This window comes from Anoplophora glabripennis, unplaced genomic scaffold, assembly GCF_000390285.2.
Source record: "Anoplophora glabripennis isolate ALB-LARVAE unplaced genomic scaffold, Agla_2.0 scaffold3, whole genome shotgun sequence".
Classification (NCBI taxonomy): domain Eukaryota; kingdom Metazoa; phylum Arthropoda; class Insecta; order Coleoptera; family Cerambycidae; genus Anoplophora; species Anoplophora glabripennis.
Genome location: NW_019416486.1, coordinates 1835704 through 1857872, shown reverse-complemented (window position 1 = coordinate 1857872; position 22169 = coordinate 1835704). Strand labels below are relative to the sequence as shown.

The 22169-nt window shown below is 33.2% G+C and overlaps 1 protein-coding gene across 1 annotated transcript in view; it reads left to right on the top strand.

The window, feature by feature from the left end:
• LOC108917430 (synaptotagmin-6) overlaps nt 1-22169 on the top strand; it is an 85459-nt gene that overhangs the window by 56871 nt on the left and 6419 nt on the right. The window contains exons 2-5 of the mRNA XM_023454689.1: nt 1552-1776; nt 15438-15449; nt 17340-17577; nt 18189-18482. Of these exons, the coding sequence (XP_023310457.1) occupies nt 1552-1776; nt 15438-15449; nt 17340-17577; nt 18189-18482 (769 nt within the window). The remainder of the gene's footprint in view (nt 1-1551; nt 1777-15437; nt 15450-17339; nt 17578-18188; nt 18483-22169) is intronic.

Here is a 22169-nt window from a genome sequence, read left to right as displayed (position 1 = left end):
TCGAACTAGCATACAAACCATTTTGAAGAAGAATAAATTCCATCCATACAAAATACATTTAGTCCAGGAACTTCATGAGGATGATTATGACCGCCGTTTGCAATTTTGCGAAATAATGAGTGAGCGAGCAGGGAACGATCCACAGTTCCTTTTTAACATCTGTTTTTCTGATGAATGCAGTTTTTTCTTGAACGGGACGGTAATTCGTCACAATTGCCGCTATTGGTCCGATTCAAACCCAAGAGTTTTTCACGAGGTGCATTCACAGCAACCGCAAAAATTAAATGTATAGGCTGGGATTTTCGGTGACCGGCTGGTAGGTCTTTTTTTTCTACCTGGTAATTTGACTGGCCAAATGTATTTGCAATTACTGGAAGACGCTATTGACCCTGCCTTGACTGAAATTATTGAAAATGTTCCAGAGCATGATGAAGATCATTTGATTTTTCAACAGGACGGTGCTCCTCTACATTATGTCTGTTAGTATTTGGATCAACGTTTTCTACGGAATTGGATTGGGAGAAGAGGCAGCATTGAGTGGTCTACACGATCACCGGATTTATCGCCCCTTGATTTCTTTTTATGGGGATACCTAAAAAGTAACATCTATAAACCACAGCCAGCGTCGCTGGCAGATTTGCGTCAAAGAATCGTCGATGAATACCGTCGAATCACTCCGGAAATGCTTCGGAATGTGCGCGAACGTTTCGAACAAAATCTTTATTCTTATATGGAAGCGGGCGGTCATCAGTTTGAACATTTAATCAACTAAGTAGTACCTAAGTAAGGCGGTCATCAGTTTGAACATTTAATCAACTAAGTAGTAAGTAAGTAAGCAACTAAACATAATTTAAATTTTAAAATGTAAATTTTTTTCAAAGTATTGGGCGGAACTATAAAATTTAAAATCTGCTTTAAAGAGAATTGTAAGAGCTTTCAAAAGAAATATTACTCAACCCCTAATGCCATTTAAATATTTTCGTTTTTCTACAATCTTGACGCAGTTCCTGAAAATGGCTCTGTTTCGTTTTCAATTGGCCACCCTGTATGTGCCAAATTTTAATGTGATCGGCAAAAGGGTTATGAAGTTATTAATTAAATTAGTTTTAGTTTTAACAACTTTGAAAGGTTGTAGCACAAAGACCAAAGTAGTCATATTTAACTGAGTAACTGAATAATTTCTTACAAAAAATATCTAGTATTAATTCAGTACTGAGGAAAACAATAAATACAATTTGATCTAGAGTTACTTGTTTCACAAAAAGTGCAGAAACAAATCTTCAGGGATTTTTGTTTGATTTTCAAAATATCCAAAAAAATAATGTAGCCTATTAACGTCACAGAAAAATTCTCTCCAGCAATATTTTGTTTGGAACTAGGTTTATATTATTTATTTATCTATTTGTTTATTTACTTATCTGTTTAACTTTGGCCAAACTGATATCCAATCACAAGAAAAAAAGAGTAAAAAGTTAAACTGTGTGAAAAGCAACACATTCTTAACTAATAAAACTTTTAGGGCCGATCCTTAACGACTTTGTCCCTTTTCAGGAGTTCCAAGTAGAAAAGGAGCACTTGAACATCCAACCACCGCAGAACCCCTCAGCCCAAGCGTTGACCGCCGAGGTGCTGAAAACGCAGCTGGATTTGTGCTCCGCACCTATGGCGCCTCACCTTCAGCACCAATCCAAGTCATATCCTGGTGGACAGCCGCTTCTTTGTAGGACTCCGAGCGTATCCAGTCAAAGCAGTTTGGACAGCACTGCCTCTAAACAGGTAAGAATATTTCTTTGACGGTTTCCAGTGCTGGTGAAAATAAATGTCTTCATCTTTTGAAAATAATTTTTTTATAATCCTCTGATAGATACAACCAGGTGTTTTCTTATTTTTCAGACGATTTTCATTTTTTAAGTTCACGTATTATCAGATTAAAAAAATGGTAATAAAAGTAATATTCAAATAGGTATAACTACGAAAAAAATTCTGGAAGAAAAGGTATATGTAGATTCAGTGAAAAACCATCTAAGGAAACTTCTCGAAAACAGCAAAAAGGCGTCCATTTTCCACTAAAAAGTGGCAATACTACATTGTTTCCACTCGGATCTCCATGTCATAAAACATAAAAAATGGAAAATTGAAAATAAAAGTCGTAGTGTCCGAAATATATATTTTTTATTTACTGCAATAAAATATCTAACTGTCAAGGGGAAAGCGCAATTACAGAAGTTATAATAAAAAAATTGTAAGATTTATGACAATTTAGAAATAAAAAAATATTAACGGAAAGTAGATAAGTTTAAGTGGAAGAGTAGCCATGAGGATATAACTTCGTCTTTTGTACGAAATTTCTTTTTTATAAATAAAGACGATTTTATTTTATTTATTTTTTTATTTATAGATAAGTGTGAGTTCATTTTACCAATGGGAATATAAAATAAGTCCTCTTTTACATTTCCATTGGGAAAAAAAATAAGAACAATGTTGGGTCGTAATAAAATACAGTTAATACTCATAAACAATTAAGCAACAAGGAAAAAATGTTAGACAAAGAGTATACATAATTTAGAAAAACAATTAAAACCATTTACGAAGGTATAGTAACGATAATAAATGTGATTATCTGAAATATTGTCGTAACATTGAGAACAGTATTAAAATCAATCCCAATAAATTCTGGCAATTTATCAATATGAAAAAGAATAACAACAGCTTGCCAAGTACAATGTATTACCAAGATAATTCTTATGAAGGTACTGGTGAAGTGGTTGAGATGTTTGCTCAGTATTTTAGTAGTACTTTTGTTAAGTCCAGTTTTGTTTCTGTTGACTCATTAACGGATACGCACTGTTTCAACTGAATCAGTTCACAGAAGCAGAGGTGATTTCAGCCTTAAAAAAATAAAACCCAAAAATACTATGGGCCCAGATAAAATCCCTGCATTTGTACTTAATGATTGTGCCTGTGTTTTAGCTGTACCTCTTACCATCTTGTTTAATTTGTCTATTAGATGTAATACTTATCCTAGTGCTAGTGTATTAAAAAACTCTAAAGTAATTCCTGTTTATAAACAAGGTGAAAGAAATAAAGTTGAAAATTATAGACCTATAACAATTGTCAATAACTTTTCTGTTCTGTTTTCAAACTGTTTTCAAGTTTATGAGTTTCTTCTTTACGATTTTATTTTTTCATTTACAAAGAATGGAATAAATGAATATCAACATGGTTTTTTTAAGGGCAGATCCACCACCTCCAACCTGTGTATATCCCGGGTGTTTTTGATTCGAATTCGCAAGTAGTATATATACACCGATTTCACAAAGGCTTTTGATCGGCTTGATCATGGTGTTTTATTGACTAAATTAAATAGTTTCGGTTTCTTAAAGAACTTACTACACTTCTTTTTATTTTATTTATTAAATCGGCATGCATTTGTTGAATATCATGGTCGGCTGTCGAAAGAATTTGTAGCTACTTCTGGTGTACCGCAAGGATCGGTTCTTGGACCTCTTTTCTTTAATATGTTCATTAATGATATTGTGGTTGGAACTGATGTTAATTGTTTATTATATGCTGATGACATGAAGCTCTATACTAGTATAAGTAACGGAAATTACTGTTTTAATTTACAATCTGCTTTAAATAAAATTATTTTATGGTGTAATGTTGATAACTTACAATTTAGTATTAAAAAGTCTTATGTCATGACCTTTCCTCTCAAACAGCAACCGGTTGTATTTGATTACTGTATTGATAGATAATACTATTCTTACCAGGCCACATACCATCCGTGATTTAGGTGTAGTATTTGATAGTAAATTGACTTTTTCGTACCATATTAATATGACTACGAACGAAAGCTTTAAAATGCTCAGTTTTGTACTACGCTACTCTAAGGATTTTAATAATTAATCTACTTTTAAATTGTTATATTCAGTTTTTGTTAGATCTAAATTAGAGTATTTCTGCATTGTGTCATCCTACTATAATATTTACATAACTAATATAGAAAGAGTTCAGAGACGATTCTTAAAGGCTGCAGTTTTTAGAGAGGATGACAATTATCCACCTATTGGTATCCCTCAATGTGAGCTTTTAAACAGATTTTCATTTCGCAGTTTAGAGGAGCGTAGAACGATTGCGCAATTGATATTTTTATATGTTATTACATAACGCAATTGACTGTCCTTCTTTACTTTCATGTTAAATTTTCATATACCTAGATTATCACCTCGTTTTTCTTCATTGTTTTATTTACCTGTGTCAAGAATTAATATTCAAAAATACTCTCCTCTTTTTCAAATGTGTGATAAATATAATCTGTTTCAAAATCAGTTTGATATTTTTAATTGTAATATAGCCATAATTAAAAAAGTTACATTTGCAAATTAAATTATATTTGTTTTTTCATTTATCTGCTGTTTTGTCTAATTGTTTAGGCATGTAATGTTTTGTATTGTTACTTATCTCATATCATGTAGTGTATAAGGTAGTTTTTTGTTTGTACCTACTCTATAATTGGAATTTCTGTAGGGTAGTGTATTGTCTAAATAAATAAATAAATAAATAAATAAATAAATGAAATGAATAAAATGAATGTAACATGTTACTGAAAGTGAAGTAGAGGTTATATATCTAAAGTAATTTCAGTAGCGCGATTAGTACGTAAATAACATTTGCGACTTTTACTAATATATTCTAATACATTAGTACAATGTTGAAGTATTAAAATAAACTGTGACTTGAGTCCACTGTTAAAAATATTAGGACATTAAAAAGTAATTAATTTAGTAAAGGATTTGGTCTAGTAATAATAAATAAATTTAAAAACCGTTGTAAAATAATCGAGGTCTGTTTAGAAAATAATATCTTTTTGAATTACGCGCAAATGGAGATATTTAGTGATATGCGGTTGGCAGCATTGCATTGCACATAACTTCCTCTGTAATCACGGTTAAACGGTTTTTGTCTGATATGTGTGTACCCGGTAAGTTCGATGCGGCAATCGATAGAGGCTATTTTGGGAAAATGTTTAGAACTTTTCTTAAAGAATGATTTTTCTGGAGTTTTTTATATACCTACCTATTTTCATCTAACATCGCTTGGGTAAAAGGAACAAAGCCAAGCGGATTGTTTTGAAAAATAACTTAAACGTTGAACGCAGATAATACCTTAAGCTTTTGCAACAATTTTTAATATATAATCTATATTTAAGCTGAAAGATGAAAGGAAAAAGAAAGTTCATTGACATAAAGACTGTTGTTAATTTATTTTAAATTAATTTTTTATATAGTGACTGAAACGAAATCAAAGAACGAATTTTAATCTTGGATATATTTTTTCTAAGAATTGAAAAGTTCAGTGAAATCGCGCAAAAAATATTTTTAATACTTATTTGCAGCATTTATCGGAAAAAAATATTTATTTCAGACGTCTTTACAACTTCAAACTTAACTTTATAATTTTACATGATTTTAATAAAGCTCTAATTACATAACCAATTAGTTATAGGCCCGAATAAACTACATCAGATACCAAATATCGTATCAAAAATTGGAACTTGAGTTTCCTATCCCGTTAAAGCTCTCGAAGTTAATAGGGGCAATGCTATTTGTATATTCACATAATGAAAAGGAAACATTTCAAATTACCGCCACAGGAATACGCTTTTGATGTTAAATTTTCAGTAAGATAGGATCACCATTGAAAACGTTGCCTTTGTATCTAGAGAGATAATGACCCTTAGTAACCTTCTGTTTGTCGGTAAAAATAAGGAATCTATATTTATTCTCAATAGTCAAAGAAGCTTTCTACATCGAAATTAGTTAAACTCTACTTCCTGTTTAACGCCCACCGCAAATCAACGCATTTTCTTGTGTAACTCAATTTTATTGTATACACCGGATTTTCCTGATGAAAGTAAAAGTTGTAAAACTTTTAAGATAAAGTCACAAGGTTTCAAATTGGACTGAAATTTAAGAATAAAGTTGACAGCATGTTTAATTTTCTTTAAAAAACGTATTTTATTATTAGCATTTTTTAAAGCTATTAATTCAAACATATGAAGTCAAACAATGTTTTAACATCTACGCTGTGGAATTCTATTTGTGATTTAACCATGAAATATAGTGATGATTGAATTAACGAAAGCACATTTTTTATAAAATAGCCATTGCAAAAGTTTTTTTTATTTAAGTTACGTCAACTCTTGCACTTTTCTTTGTATTATTATAATGACTTTGGCTATGTAATACGGCGTTTTGCCTGCATTTGTAGTATTATTAGTAAACAAGTAAAATCGTTTTCGCGAGACGAAAGACATTTATGCAGATGGTTTGTTTTAATTACTGTTAATATTACCTAAAACCCGAACTATAAACCCAGCTACCTATCCTATAATTCAGATTAAAAGCAAAGATATTCATTAAAGTTGTAGATACGACTTTGCAGTTTGCAGTGACTATAAACGTCCAGTTTCATTAAAGCAGCCAGACTAAGCAAGACCGTTTCACCTACGATCAATTTTAGTTCCTAATTAAATTACTACACCCAGCGCTCCACAATTTAAGTAAAAGACGTTAATTCAATTTGCTCGATATAAGGAGATTGCTGGTTATTAAGAGGACTGTTTAGCTTACGTCTAACTGAATAAATAGTGCAAGAGAGTATAAGACCAATTACGGGGTGGGGATTTACGAAGAGGAACATACAACAGTTTCTACATATAATAACTAAAATCAAGACAGCAATGGATGGATAGCAATATAAGCAACAAAAAAAATCTATCCAACAGTTGCTATTAGGGAATGCCAATAGATTATACAGTGTCATAAGAGACCCATTTTCAAGCTTACATTTACAAATGAATTGTATAGCAGTTAAGTAGATCTACTTATATTGTCAAAAACTCTAGAAAATCTAATTAAAAGACCTAGGGTTTGCGTTGAACTTTACAGATTAACCATATATGTCAGTGTCAGATTATAATTGATCAGTGTGAGTTTATTTCTCTTGGAATAAGACAGTATGTTACATTTAGAAATACTCGGCAATTTACTAAGATCACACGAGGCACTGACAGTGTCTAAATAGTTTTGTAACGCTTAGACAAGGAGAAATCGGCGGCTTCGTATGAAAAAATTAGTATTAGTAAATTTCAGTGGTTTTTAAATAATTTGAAAATCACATATTTGAAAACTGAAGGAACTGGAGGAAACTACTACGTGATCGTAAATTGACTTTTGTTTCCAATTATCCCTAGTTGCATTAAAACTTTTCAACGTAGTTCAGCTGAACTCTATATCGTAATAGAGGCCTGCACCCTGCACAGACGAGATTAAAATTCATACCCATACGGGGATAATACCCGTTCCTGCGAGCAAATTAAAATTATTTATTCAGATAGACGGCAGCTTAACAGACCACTTAATAACCAGCAATCTTTTCTTATATCGAGCAATTGATTTGGCGTCTTTTACTTAGCTTGTGGAGGTGGGGAACTAATGATTCTGTGAAAAAAATTGTATTTTTATGCTTTGACAACAAATCCCATTGTTCTTTTACGCCGAAAGATGAACAGCGGAAAAATGTTATTAAATCTGGAATACTACAACATGTTCTTTATGAAATTGCAAATTCTGACATCAAAAATATTAAAAAGGATGGCATCCTCATTCAATATCATGAGGATATAGTTATTTCTGAATTTAAGCAGGTAGTACTTACTATATGAAAATTTAAAGATGTTACGTGTTTTAGCCTTCAAATTCGGCTTGGCATAACGAATAAGTTAAGACAAGCTGATGAATTTTTGATTTTATAAATTTTCTAAATAAATCTACTAGTGGTAGGTAAGTTTGTTGGCAAGGTTTTAAATATTAGTTATTTAAGGAAGAAATCAAATCAATCAAAAAGTATATCGGACTGTTTTACAGACAGCTCTCTCTTCCTATACCCAATAAAATTATGTTTGGTGGTAAGGATAATTTGTTCGTTGTACATAACGTGTGACGTATGTGATGAGATTTTAAGGGATGTTTTAAATGTTGTAATATAAAACTTGTTGGTAATGGTAATATCTAGAGTTATTTCAGAAGATGAGGCTTGCACCGATATCGTTCTGTTGGAGGTGGTGGCGAAAAATAAGTCTCATTGTAATAGATTTAAACTTTGTACCTGAAGTTGTTTCTTCCATAGATATATTTGAAGTAAAAAAGTAGGAGCTTATTTTTTCTTAATTTTGGATGCCAAATACGCTGGTCTAATAATTAGACCAGCGTATTTGGCATATTAGACCAGCGTATTTGGCATCCTTAAAGACCCCGGAATACAAAATTTCATTAAAATATTTCGCGCCGTTTGGAAATTTTCGTAAAAATTATATTTAAAAAATTTTATTTTGTCGCTCTGTATCTGGAAAACAAGAGGAGATAGACATATAGCTCGTATGACAAAAAAATTCTTATTTTGTGTCATATTATCACTCCCTGAATTTACGGAGGTCTTTCTGAAACACCATGTATATACCTAAGTAAAATACATATATAGGGTGTGCCATCTAACACTCCCGCTGCCAATATCTCCAAAATTAAGAAATTTATTTTAGTTCCGGAAACTGAGGTTGTTAGGTCCCTCAAATAGCTTCAAACTGCAGTTAGAATTAATACTTCAAATCTTTCTGTATAAGTAGATGGCGTGGCGATACTAAAAAATGTTTTGATTCCTGAAGGGTCGTTAAATTTAGAGTTTTTTTGTAATATAAAGTTTTTCCCAATATTTACTTGTTTTCGAGACACATGTCGATTTCAATATACAATGTATGATGTTTCTATTCTAACTGCAATTTGGAGCTATTCGAAGGACCTAACAACCCCTGTTTCCGGAACTAAAATAAATTTCCTCATTTCGGAGATATTGGCAGCGGGAGTGTTAATGGCACATCCTGTATATAGTTAAATTCGTTACACATAACAAAATTTGAATAATTAAATTGACAAATTACGGTTGATTTTTAAAGTAAATGTAAAGTAAATATACCTTTCTTTATTTTAAAATTACTTTGGGTTTTATGAAACCAATTAATTTTCCTTACACAATGTAAATATTTTTATTACGGCTTTGAAAGTTTTCATTTAAATTAAGTTCAAATAGTATAGAATTTAATATTTAAAAGATAATGTGGCAGGTATTTAATTTTCTTTTGTTTTAGAAAAGCCTCGAATTAAAAACCCTCTACATTTTGTAATTAAAAAGCTAAGTACTCGTTACTGCTTTAACTGAATATTTAAAAAAGTAACGAATGCACAATTTTTAAGTTCAAAACTAGCACGGTTAATTTCCAAAAAAATAGGCAGGTTAATTAAGAATTAATTTAATAAATGCTTCAATATACTCGTATAGTTATTATTGTTGTTGCGTATCAAAATATAACTGGAAGTTATATCCTCAGTATTTTTCTCCTTATTTACAAACAACCTTAATAAAAGTTTGTTAGAAAATAACGCGTGTAACATTGAGTTCCATTTGTATTGCTTCCGGCTTTTTATGAGGTGAACAAACTTTCCTTTTAAAATAGCAACTTCTGAAAGAATTTTAACTTCCACCGAAAATGTCTTATAATAATAATAATAATAATAATAATAATAATAATACGTTTATTTTCAACAGGTTAAACACCCAATTACAGAAAATTTAAAATACATAAAAATACAAACAAATATGCACGAACATATGCACTAAATTAGTGTGCGATATAACGCTATAAGAAAATAGAAATATATACAAACATAAGTAAAACTAACACAATGGTATTACCCAGACAAGGCAACAGATTCCTTATAAATTGACAAAATATGTCCAATACTATCACGATGAATATCGCATAAAGAACAAATCTGGTTAAATAAATTGGACATATTGAAAATCGGTGATCTAAGTAATACATTGCTCCTACATAGGCCAATATGGAACATACGCTGTTGACGAGATTCTTGCCTTGGAATAAGATACAAAATCTGCTCTACTAATTGTGGACAATCAATTTCATCATGCAGTAGTTTATACAAAAATTTTAGAGCAGCAAAATTGCGTCTTGTATGCAGTGAGTCTATGCTAAATGTAGTAAGAAAAAGATTATAGTCAAAACCTCTCTCGGGATAATAACCATTACATTTAAAAAACATATATTTCAGACACTTGCGTTGCACCGACTCAATACGGCAAGCTGCATTCTGATAAAATGGCGACCATATGAGAGCACAATATTCCAATTTACTTCTTATAAATGAGGCATACAATGTTTTTAAAGTACTTACATCAGTGAAACAATTCCAATTTCTAATAAAATAACCTAATGTTTTGGATGCTGATGCGACAACCTGTGCAATATGTTCAGAAAAATTTAATCTTGGGTCAAAAATCACGCCTAAATCTCTGAACCTATCAGTTCTTTCCAAAGTGCTACCATTTAGAGAATAATTGTATACTATCGGATTATATTTCATATGAAATGAAAGTAGTTTACACTTAGATATATTGAGACTCAAAAAATTTTCACTGCACCACTGACTGACAGTATTCAAAACATTTTGTAAGCTAATGCAGTCATTTAAGTTACTTATTTCCATATAAACTTTCAAATCATCAGCAAAGAGTAAGTGGCGCGAGTTTAACAATAAAGACAAATCGTTGATAAATATTAAAAATAAAAGTGGACCAAGATTCGACCCCTGAGGGACACCCGATGTGGCCAAATATTCGTTAGACTTGTATCCGCCATATTCCACAAATTGCCGCCTACTCACCAAGTAAGACCTCATCAGGGTCAATAGATTAGATGAAAACCCTATATTATCTAATTTAGCCAATAAAAGGAAATGATCAACACGATCGAATGCTTTTTGTATATCTGTATAAATAACATCAACTTGCCCCCGTCTGTCAAGTATGCTAGATATATACTGAGTGATGCATGTTAAATTTGTCACAGTTGATCTATTTTCCACAAACCCATGCTGGAAGGGGGATATTACTCGTTTTATTGAACTGTAAACATTGTCATAAATGATCGTTTCCAATAGTTTTCCAAAATTGCATAGAATAGCAATAGGTCTATAATTACTAGTTTGTGACGGGTCACCGGACTTTAATATGGGACAAATCCTAGTCAACTTCCACAAGTCAGGATACTCACAATTCTTCAATATAAGGTTAAATATTAAGCATAGTGGTGTAGCCAATGCGGAAATGCAATCTTTGACTATAAAACTTGGAACATTATCAACTCCAGATGTCATTTTATTTTTCAATTTTTTGGAAGCTTTGATGATATCATCTTCAGAGATGGAATCAATAATTATACAGGTACTACCAAATGAGTTACAATCTTTCAGGGGAGCCACATTTGAGGGCAGGTACACATTCGAAAAAAAAGTTGAAAATCCATTAACCACATCCTGAGGAGTGTCAAATGTACTGTCATTATAATGCATTATACCAGGTATCCTTGATGAATTTCTCTTGGATTGAATGAACGACCAAAATTTAGAGGGGTCAGTTACTATATTTTTTTCAAGATTCTGTATATAGGCTACATAGGCTGTTTTAATTTGAGCTTTAGTTAGAGATCTTAAATACTTAAATTGCTCAAGATGGTAACAAGTTCCATATTTATTAAAATTAGCATGTGCTAGACTTTTTTTACGTAAATTGCTTATTATATCTGCAGAATACCAAGGTGGATATTTTCTTTTAAAATGTTTAAATACTGGAATACATGTATCAAAGATACTGGTTAATATTTGATAAAACCTGTTACAAGCATCATTCACATTAGCACATGACCTGAGGGAAGACCAATCTGCATTTTGAATCATTTCATATAGCAAAGGGTAATTAGCACGTTTAAAATTATACTTTTTGCAGCAGTGAGCAAAATTAAAATCGGCCTGTTTGGAACACTCCAACTTCACAACAAAGTTAAGTGCCGGGTGGTGATCATCAACGCGCACAATAGGGCTTTCATCCTTGCTTAAGATACAATCGAAATTTGACAAAACAAGATCAAGCAGTCTATTATTACTGTTAACAATATCATTCCGTTGACTGAGATTTAGAAAAGCCATGAAATTATTGACTATATTAGTTTTAGTATCACTTATATGAGAATTAAATAAAGGAACATTGAAATCACCAAGTATTAACACCTTACATTGCGCAAAAAGATAGTGTAAAGACTCAATAGCATCTACAAAAGCCTCGAATTGATCTAAAGCAACTGAAGGGGGAATATATAACACAATAACATACAAAATTTCATTAGTTACAATCTTACATGCTATGAGGTCAATATGCGGAAATGATGAGTTAATTACATCAATATTAACAGCAGTTGCCCTAAATTTACTGTTCACAGCCAACAACACTCCACCGCCCTTAGTCAAACCCGTATCTGCAAAGTTTCGATCACTTCTAAACACAGTATAGGAGCTTGGAAATATTTCAGAATCACTTACATCTTCAGATAACCAGGATTCAGTTATAGCAATAAGGTCAAATTCGCACGTCGATACCGAATTGTAAAAGTCTATGATTTTAGTGTTCAAACCTCGCACATTCTGATAGTAACAGGACAATTCAGAGAGTTCGATATAATTGGGTGAATTTACTAGTTTAAATGAACAATCTTAGGACACCCATTAATAAATTTAATTCTTATGTTTGATTCTCCATTGAGTTTTCTTTCATCGAGATTTCTCTTAACTCGACGGTAGTGATCAATTTGTTTAGGGGTTCTATCTAATGATATTGAGATGTGTTTAAACCTTTCAACGGTTCTCAGAAACTTGGCATTCCCAATTACCATATGCACATTATCTTCGCAATCAAGAGTAACCCTGATAGGTCTGATCTTATTTGGTGAATATTTTCCAAGCCGAACAATCTTGTAATTAATATTTTGTAATGAGTCACTAGCAGAACCAAACACATCATCAATAATAGCTTTATCAGCCAACACACGATCGTCTGCTCTCTGCGCTTGTTGCTCATTTATTCCAAAGAAAATTAAATTACATCTTCTTTTCTGCCTTTCAGCAAGTTCTTGAACAACGTCTTCAAAAACGGAATTGTTTGACTGTTCCAACTTATTAGTCTTTAAGTCATTTAAATCTTTCTGCAAGTTATCTACAGACGATTTCAATTCAGCGAGTTCCGATTGATTGGCTTGACAAATTTTTTGTTCCAAGCCTAAAATCTTCTTACTGAAATCATCTTTAAGTGATGCTATTAAACTTTTGAGATCACCAAGTTCACCCATAAACTTATTACAAGAATTACAAAGGATTTTCACAGACTTTGATTTATTGCGAGTCATCCTTACATCATCAGAGCTTAAACCCACACAAGTCAGATGCACTTCAAGTCGACAGCCATCACATGTAGTAAAGGATCCACCCTGTCTTATACTGTTATTGCAGTTGGGACACTTGGTATTCATAGCAATTATTGAATTGGTACAAAAAGAGACAGCAAAAAGTATTTACCACTTTTTACCGTACCAACGAAAATAATAAATTACTTATATCGTATACCATGTAATGTGTGGAAAAGTGTAATTCATTAAAAATACAGGAAAAGTGAGGAAGCAATTTCCTTGTCTAAATGTAAGAATTTTTTTTTGTACAAATATTTGCTTCTGTTTTTTTAGGTACGGTGTGTTTAAATTTTCAAAAAACTTATATTTAAATATCTCTCAGACACCTAACTAACAAAAAGAAGGATACTTACGTCCTTTACTGCAGTTTCCATATTACATTTGCTTTCCCCATGGGAATAGCATAGGGTAGTACGCCACTGTGAAATATAACATAATTAGTCATTAATTAGCTGATAAGCATTCATACGTGGTGCTAACCTGGAAAAGACAATTATAATTCAAAATTGATAAATGTCAAAGGAAGACATACACAAATTTGATAGTAGAATGACAAAATGTAATGTTAAAAAACATAAACAATAATTCAGGGAAATATTAATGAAAATATATATCATTGGAATGGAAGAACTGTGAATAGGTAGTAGATAAGAAAGTGAAAGTGAGTAAAATGAAGTGAAATAAAGCAAAAAGAATGTTCTAAGAATACAAAAAAAGGAAGGCAGAAGAGGAAATCAAAATTGAGGAATTTAGAATTGGAATAAAATTGAGAATATCAAAATCGAAAGAAATTTATACTTAACTGCAAGTTGTTACATATTCTGAGGAGAAGTTTTCTGCATTTCTTTAGGAAGACGCAAGAATGGGGGCATAAAGCATATGATGGCAAGAGGTATATGGGACCAAAAGGCCAGTATAATAAATATAATAGTTGAGGCAATGAAGCACTAAAAAGGCCAAAAGTTCGGAATTTTTTCCATAAAGACGGATCGGAATGCGGTTTTTTGCACTGTATTCCAAAAATTTGTTGTAAAAAATGTGGCTACTTTTGTTTCTGACAAACCGGAAATTGCATTGCTGCCGCCAAAAATGCATTCAAAAAATGCATTTTTTGAGACGCCTTTTGGAAGATTTCAAAACTTTGTAAATAAGAGTCAGAACTGGTCCAAATCGGGTACTCGGGGATTTTCGAGGTCGCTGATCACGATTATGATGTTCAAATTGACCCCCCGAACACCTGGAGCTCAGTAACGCCGATGAACGTCATCTCCGTGGGACTTTCCCACAAATCACGCGGGGAAGGAGAGAAACTCGGCGCCCGGGGTTTTTTTGGGTGGCTGAATTCAAATATGGCATCGGCAAATACCTGGTGCACCGGAACCTGGACGTGGACGTCATCTCCGAGAGTTTTCCTGACAATATTGCCAAAAACAACCCGAAAATCATTGTGGGGGCGTTTTTTGGGGCGCTTAATCCAAATTTCACGTCGAAAACGATCTCCCGAACACCTAGTGCACCGGAACCTGGGCCCGAACGTCGTCTCCGAGGGTTTTCCAGATACGATCGCTAAAAACAAACCGAAAATCGTTATGGGTTTTTTTTTGAGGCGCTGAATCCAAATTTCACCCCGAAAACGTACCTCCGGACACCTGGTGCACCGGAACCTCGGCCTGAACGTCGTCTCCGAGGGTTTTCCAGACACGATCGCAAAAAACTAACCGAAAATCGTTATGGGGTTTTTTGGGGCGCTGAATCCAAATTTCACCCGGAAAACGTACCTCCGGACACCTGGTGCACCGGAACCTCGGCCTGAACGTCGTCTCCGTGGGTTTTCCAGACACGATCGCAAAAACTAATCGAAAATCGGCTCATAATTTGACACTCGAGGAAAACCCTCGGAGACGGTCGTTTTCAACGTGAAATTCGGATTCAGCGCCCCAAAAAACGCCCCCATAACGCTTTTCGGTTCGTCTCTTTCGATTGTGTGAGGAAAACCCTCGGAGATGAGGTCCGCGTCCAGGTTCCGGTGCACCAGATGTTCAGGGGATCGTTTTCGACGTGAAATTTGGATTAAGCGCCCCAAAAAACGCCCCCATAATGATTTTCGGGTTGTTTTTGGCAATCTTGTCAGGAAAATTCTCGGAGATGACGTCCACGTCCAGATTCCGGTACACCAGGTGTTTGCCGATGCCATATTTGGATTCAGCGACCCAAAAAAAACCCGGGCGCCGAGTTTCTCTTCTTCCCTCGTGAATTTTGGGAGAGTCCCACGGAGATGACGTTCATCGGCGTTCCTGAGCTCCAGGTCGGCTGTGGGTCAATTTGATCATCATAATCGTGATCAGTGACCTCGAAAACCCCTGGGAACCCGATTTGGGCCAGTTCTGACTCTTATTTACAAAGTTATTAAATCTTCCAAAAGCCGTCTCAAAAAATGCATTTTTTGAATGCATTTTTGGCTGCAGCAATGCAATTTCCGGTTTGTCAGAAACACAAAGTAGCCACATTTTTTACAAAAAATTTTTGGAAGAGAATCCAAAAAACCGCATTCCGATCCGTCTTTATGGAAAAAATTCCGAACTTTTGTGCTTCATTGCCTCGCCTATAATCATCACATATCATCAATTCGAGATGAAAAGGGAGTGCTTCCAAAACTGGAGTTCAAAAAACCTTATAATATTCAGTTAAACTGGAATGATAAAGTAGAAATAACCTGCCTAAAAAGCCTAGAGCACTAGCGTCATACTCTAGTAGTCTAGTAGATACAAAACAAACAATGGGAAACTACACAACCATATTTCAGGTTGAAATACGTGTCATTGAGCTCTGTCTGCAGAAGGCAATATAAGAAAAAAATTATTCTTTTCAACATCCACAACTAAGCAGTAATGAAAACTTTGGCAAATTCTTCTTTGGCAATCTACAATGAAGTAACACTCATATGGGTCTGGGCATGAAGGAATAATGGTCGGCGAAGAAGCAGTTATTCAAAATACCAAAAACATCACTGCGTGATGTCATAACCGAGAAACTACAATACCAGTTAGTAAGTACATTGGAATCGCATATGAACTCGATGGTCAATAAATTATTGAAAGAACTGACATACTGCAACTAAGTAGATTAGCGATACTATAATCTGACAAAACATCTACATATAATAGGCCTGTACAATGATGGACACTATCAAATGAGAAAGATGAATCAGTCTCCCAGATAATTTTCGAATGTTAAGTACCTAATCTTCTGCGATAAAACTTCCGCATGATTGTCACCACGAAGACTTAGTGTTGAGGTTTTTACAACTAATAGTAAGGCAACAAACCTCCACTTAATGAAGGGGTTTGTTGGAGTGTTGGATCTCACAGCCATGCTTGTTGTGTGTTTATTAATGTAGTAATATGAAAACAATAGGTTTTAGTTTTCTGATATGTATTATGCTTATCAAATGTTATCTGAACTGTAACTTAATCGAATTAAAAATGTTCGTTGATGATGCTCATCATTATCGTTGCATCTGTAAACTCTAGACTTAGGAAGATTTTTATTAATTCAAAATTGATTTTTGGTGACGAATGAAAATTTAACTTTTGAAACCTGGATAATATTCTTTAACTCTACCAACAGGTGGACTCTACTGTATGTCCACTGCATATTACAAGATCCCTATGCCATGTACGATTTACTTACGGACCTTAGACTTAAAAAGAAATTTTGTATTCTGAAATTTTAACTTTGCCTCTTGGATTCCATAGAAATCGTATTAGAATAAAAATGCTAAATGATACTTCTTTTTATTTTTATGGATCAATCTTGAAAGTTTGCAGCAACTGACCTATTTTGCGATTATCGTTTTGTTTGAGAACTAAGCGATAAATGAATCATTACTTTCATTTTATATTTTTTTCAGGGACACCGCGGTTCTTCTCCCCAGATCAGAACGTTTGCCCCCGACGGCAAGACTACAGTGCACCAAGATGCCATACATACGTCCAGTTATCCGTTACGTACATCCAGCAGGTCCCCTTCACCACTCAGAGCTGCCTCTCTCGACATCCGGTGTTCATCTCCTGGTACGTCTCATATCGGAGCCATGTCCGAAATTCGCACGCCATCACCGTCGCAATCGAGTCTGGCCTCATTAACAGGTAAAAAAAAATGGTTTGTATGGGCCAACATTACAGTCAATCTCATGTTATTCCCAATATTTATTGAATATAAAACTGATGACAATGTTAAGAGAAAAAGAAACATAGGAGAAAAATATAACTTAAATTCTTGCATAAATTTACGTTTATTTCAATGATAGATAGCCCGAGGGGTAGATTTGACTTTTCCATAATTACAGAAATCTAGTTATATAGAAATTAGAATAAAATAATTGGCTTTTATGGTCTGCTGCTGACAATCTAAACAAATTTGTTAAAGAAGATAACTTTTTTTGGCAGATGGAGTTCTTCAAATCTCTTCTAATCCCAAAGTTCGATTTTGTTCAAATTTTTTTTGTAGAAAGTTATGAGACAATCTCAAAGAAAAAACAAATACTTTCCTTAAAGGTAAATAGACTGCATTGCTGTAACAATTTAATATTTTAACTGTAGCAAATATTTTGTTTCAAGTTTTAAGTGAAATGTATTGCTACACTAAGTAGATTAGTCGGAAAGTTTTTTTCAGTGTACTGTTCACGAGAAGCTATGCGCGCAATTCATTTCCACAAATAAATCAAAGTATGACAAAACAAATAAATGATTTTTTCCAGGGGGATCCGCAAGCTCTTGCAACTCACCCATACCAGCTTCTCCGAGGACTGCCGGCCTAGGGAGGTGCCTATCTCCCCTGCTTATCCACAGTTCGCGAGGAGGAACGCCGGAAACGACATGCTCTGCCCCCCCTGCTAGCCCCCTAGGGGCCATACAACCCGACTTGTACCTGAGAAAGGATGGGCCTTTGTTCATTGGGGGGAATAACAAGTCCGGACGAAGTCTTGGGAGACTCCACTTCAGGCTCAGCTATGACTTCGACAGGAGTGACTTGGTGGTGCATCTTATTGAAGGTAATCACTAAATACGTTTAAAATGTGTTCGTCCGAATAAAAAGAAGGTTCGTTGTGATATGATGATAGTATGATGTATGTGATAGAAATAAAGCTCCTGAAAAGTAAAAATTATACTGATTTGTTCAAGCCATTGAAGGTTTTGATTTTCAGATAATATCTGTCATTAAAAATATTGTAAGAACTTATAAAGGGGGCTGAGTACTTTTAGAGACACAAATCTACCCGTATATGAGATCAAATGTTAAGGAGAAACAAACTTTTTATTAGGAGCAATATTTACAAATAAAAAAGGTTCTATTTGCCGACGTCACGGTTCATCTCATTCGAGGCAAAGTTATACTCTTATTGCTTTATCATCTCCAGGGCATCGAAGTGTTGGAGTATTAGAAATTGAGTTACTATAAACTTCTCTGAGGAAGTAAGAATACGTCAATAAGAGGCTGGGGGATAAATATCGTAATACATGTAGAGAAACTCGGATACTGCGGCGTCTTACTAGGCACATTTGTCGATGTAAATACCATAGCTCAAAGTTGATACTTTTTCTCTGCATTTTTCATATTTTATTACATCTGTCTATACGTTTTGTGATAAATAAGTAACTAATCTTCACAGGAAAACAATTATTATTCACCTATTTACTTATTTTTTATTTGTAATCAGTACAAGAGAAACTATATGCTGATTTTATTGTACTCATTACATTATATTGTCTATAAAAAAACCAACACAACCCTAAAAATTTGGCCAATCTTTGATTCAGCAAATAAATAACTGAGGACAGTGAGTTGTAAAGCCAACATTTCCAACAGCTTTCATTGTTATGAAACCATGATTAAACTATTCAAAAATATCAAGCTGCTTCTCATAACCTCACGGAGTTTTGCATGTCGTACAACAAAGAGCGTTCTTTTATAGAATCATGCTTTCACAGTTGCAGAGCAGGAGACTTTCAATATAACGAAGCCAAGCTTTTGTTGCGACGTGTTTTTCAGGGAACAGGTACTGCTGCTATTCGGACCAGAAACGTCTGACGATCTCATTAGTGTGAACATGAACTTTCTTTAATTTTATTCAAAATTGCAAACAAAGCTAAAATAATTTAAACAAGTTTTCACCTGTACCCTTGGGAAATGTTGAAGAAATAAATGAATAGGCGAACTAAATATTCATAGACTACAGGTACTTATAAAAAAGTATACAATTTTTACTACTATTCATATAGGAAAACTGCTATATTTAAACGCCATTTTTTAAAATCACGATTACCTGAATTTTATAGTTAATAGTAGGAACTATGATAAACGTACACTGAGGGAAATATCTTTTAACTATAAGTAGAAATTAATCCTAACAGAAAGATTACGCCCTGTCTTAACAACAAATATTTTGTTCAAGAAACTTATAGTCCAATTAACTAAGCCTTTAAATCGAAATTTTATCAACTTGGCTGAATTTTTGATATGAGTTAGTTTAAGGTATATTATAGCAATAAGTGAGAGTAATTTTTTGTTCAACCCCCGGCCAAGGGTGGAAAAAGATAAAACAAAGGGCTTTTTCAAGATAACTCAAAAAGGGTAAAAGCTAGAAAAAAAAGTCATGAGTTTCATGAAAGTTGTAAAGAAGGCAATTCTACATAAAAATGGTCTCTTAGCTTTTTCTTGTACTATTAAAATTAACAGAGTTAGGGAGGCTAGAAGTTAAGGGAAGATTTCAGAAATTTAATTTTGTTAAATCATTAAAATTAACGATTAAAAATTTGATTTGTTGTTATAACTTTCTTATTAAAAATTAAAAAATATATCTATTTCTCTGAAAAGAAAAGTTACATATTTTAGAGCAGATTGAAAAAAAAAATTACAAAATTCAATCATTTTTCTGTTTGTTATGATTTTTTTTAAATTTCTGAAATCGTCCCTTAAATTCTAGCCTCCCTAACTCTGTTAATTGTAATAGTACCAGAAAAAGTTAAGAAGCCATTTTTATGTAGAATTATCTGCTTTACAACTTTCATGAAAAACTTTTTTTTCTAGCTCTTACCCTTTTTGAGTTATCTTGAAAAAGCCCTTTGTTTTATCTTTTTCCACCCTTGGCCGGGGGTTGAACAAAAAATTACTCTCACTTATTGTTATAATATACCTTAAACTAACTCATATCAAAAATTCAGCCAAGTTGGCAAAATTTCGATTTAAAGGCTTAGTTAATTGGACTATTACTAGTAATATTAGTAAGAAGTTTTTTGTTAACTTTTTGTTCTTTGCTCCAATTCCATATTCTTATTACGATAACTAGAGAGTAATCTTCTACCCTAGCAAAGCTTTTTACTATGGCTGTTGGGATGAAAAATATCAGCATATATTGTTTAATTAATTAATAAATTATTTTTAATCCCTAAAAACAAGCTTCAAATAAAGTCTATGAACTAGTGTAATAAGTTATCTAATTACCTTTAGTAGAAAAAATGCTAGAAGAAATGTAAGGAAGTGCACTATTGTTCTAAATTTTTTGGATTAAGTATAAAAATTATATTGCAAATTTGGCAAACCTTAATCCATATCCCATAACGCTCATAACATTAGATAAACAGTACACTTAGTTTATTATCCTGGATATAACAATAGTTTACTTTTGGTTTTTATTTCAGTTTGATTTAAGTTTACCACATATTCAATATTAATATAATTTTAAGTCAACATGAGTACCATTAAGACGATTATATTAGGTAAAGTAACGCAGATGGTAATGCAGTAATAGGAGTTGCGGTAGTCAATGAGGTTTAAAAGGTGTAACTATCTCAAGAAATCAGGTTGGATCGATTTAGGTATTCAGCTGCTGCTGGATTTGGATTCATCTGACTTCCTTTTATTCTATAATATTAAAATTCGCAGTCCAAATGCCGTGAAGTTAAGATTGTCAAAAAAGGTTTTCTATTTTTATTGTTAGGTAAAAATATCTCTAATCCATGTCGTATATTTGGCCCAATTATCATATCTTTTTATCATGATTATCTGGTACCATCTGTATTCCTTCATTTTAACGTTCCTGTATCTGTAGATCGTTGGTAAAAGTCATAGCCATCTCTAGTAGTAATTTTATTTTATCACGAAACGAACAGCGGAGTAAACGACAGATATTCCTTGCTGGAGAACTAAAACTGCATTATAGAAATTTTTAAAGTTACCTTTTCCAATGCCTGAGGGAGGCAATCCATACTTTCGCTGCATGGATCACATTCTCAAAGTAAATAATTCTATAAGGTGGTTCCTATTGGATGAATTTCTATGGTGGATTAGCGGATAAGTTTTTTTTTCACATTGCATATTCTGTCCAGATTATCAAAGATTAATAATAGTCTATCAGTTTTGATAACAAACGTATAAGATCGGATGCAACCATATAAAAATAATTGGAATAAAAGTTGAAATTCAGCTCCAGCTGCTTTTCAATTTAGCCTTAAACATAATATATTAATTATATTTGGTCCCTAGATTTCTTTAGTGAATAAATGTGTCGAATACATTGCTTCTTTTGTACAATGATATTTATCTATCCTAATTTAGCTATACAATTCTATGGTGTTTCTATTCTGATAATAAAATGCAGTTAAAAGTTGGTCTCCTACAAATGGTTTTAATATTTCCTTAAAATTGACTAGTGCCATATTTCTGATATCATTAGATAGCT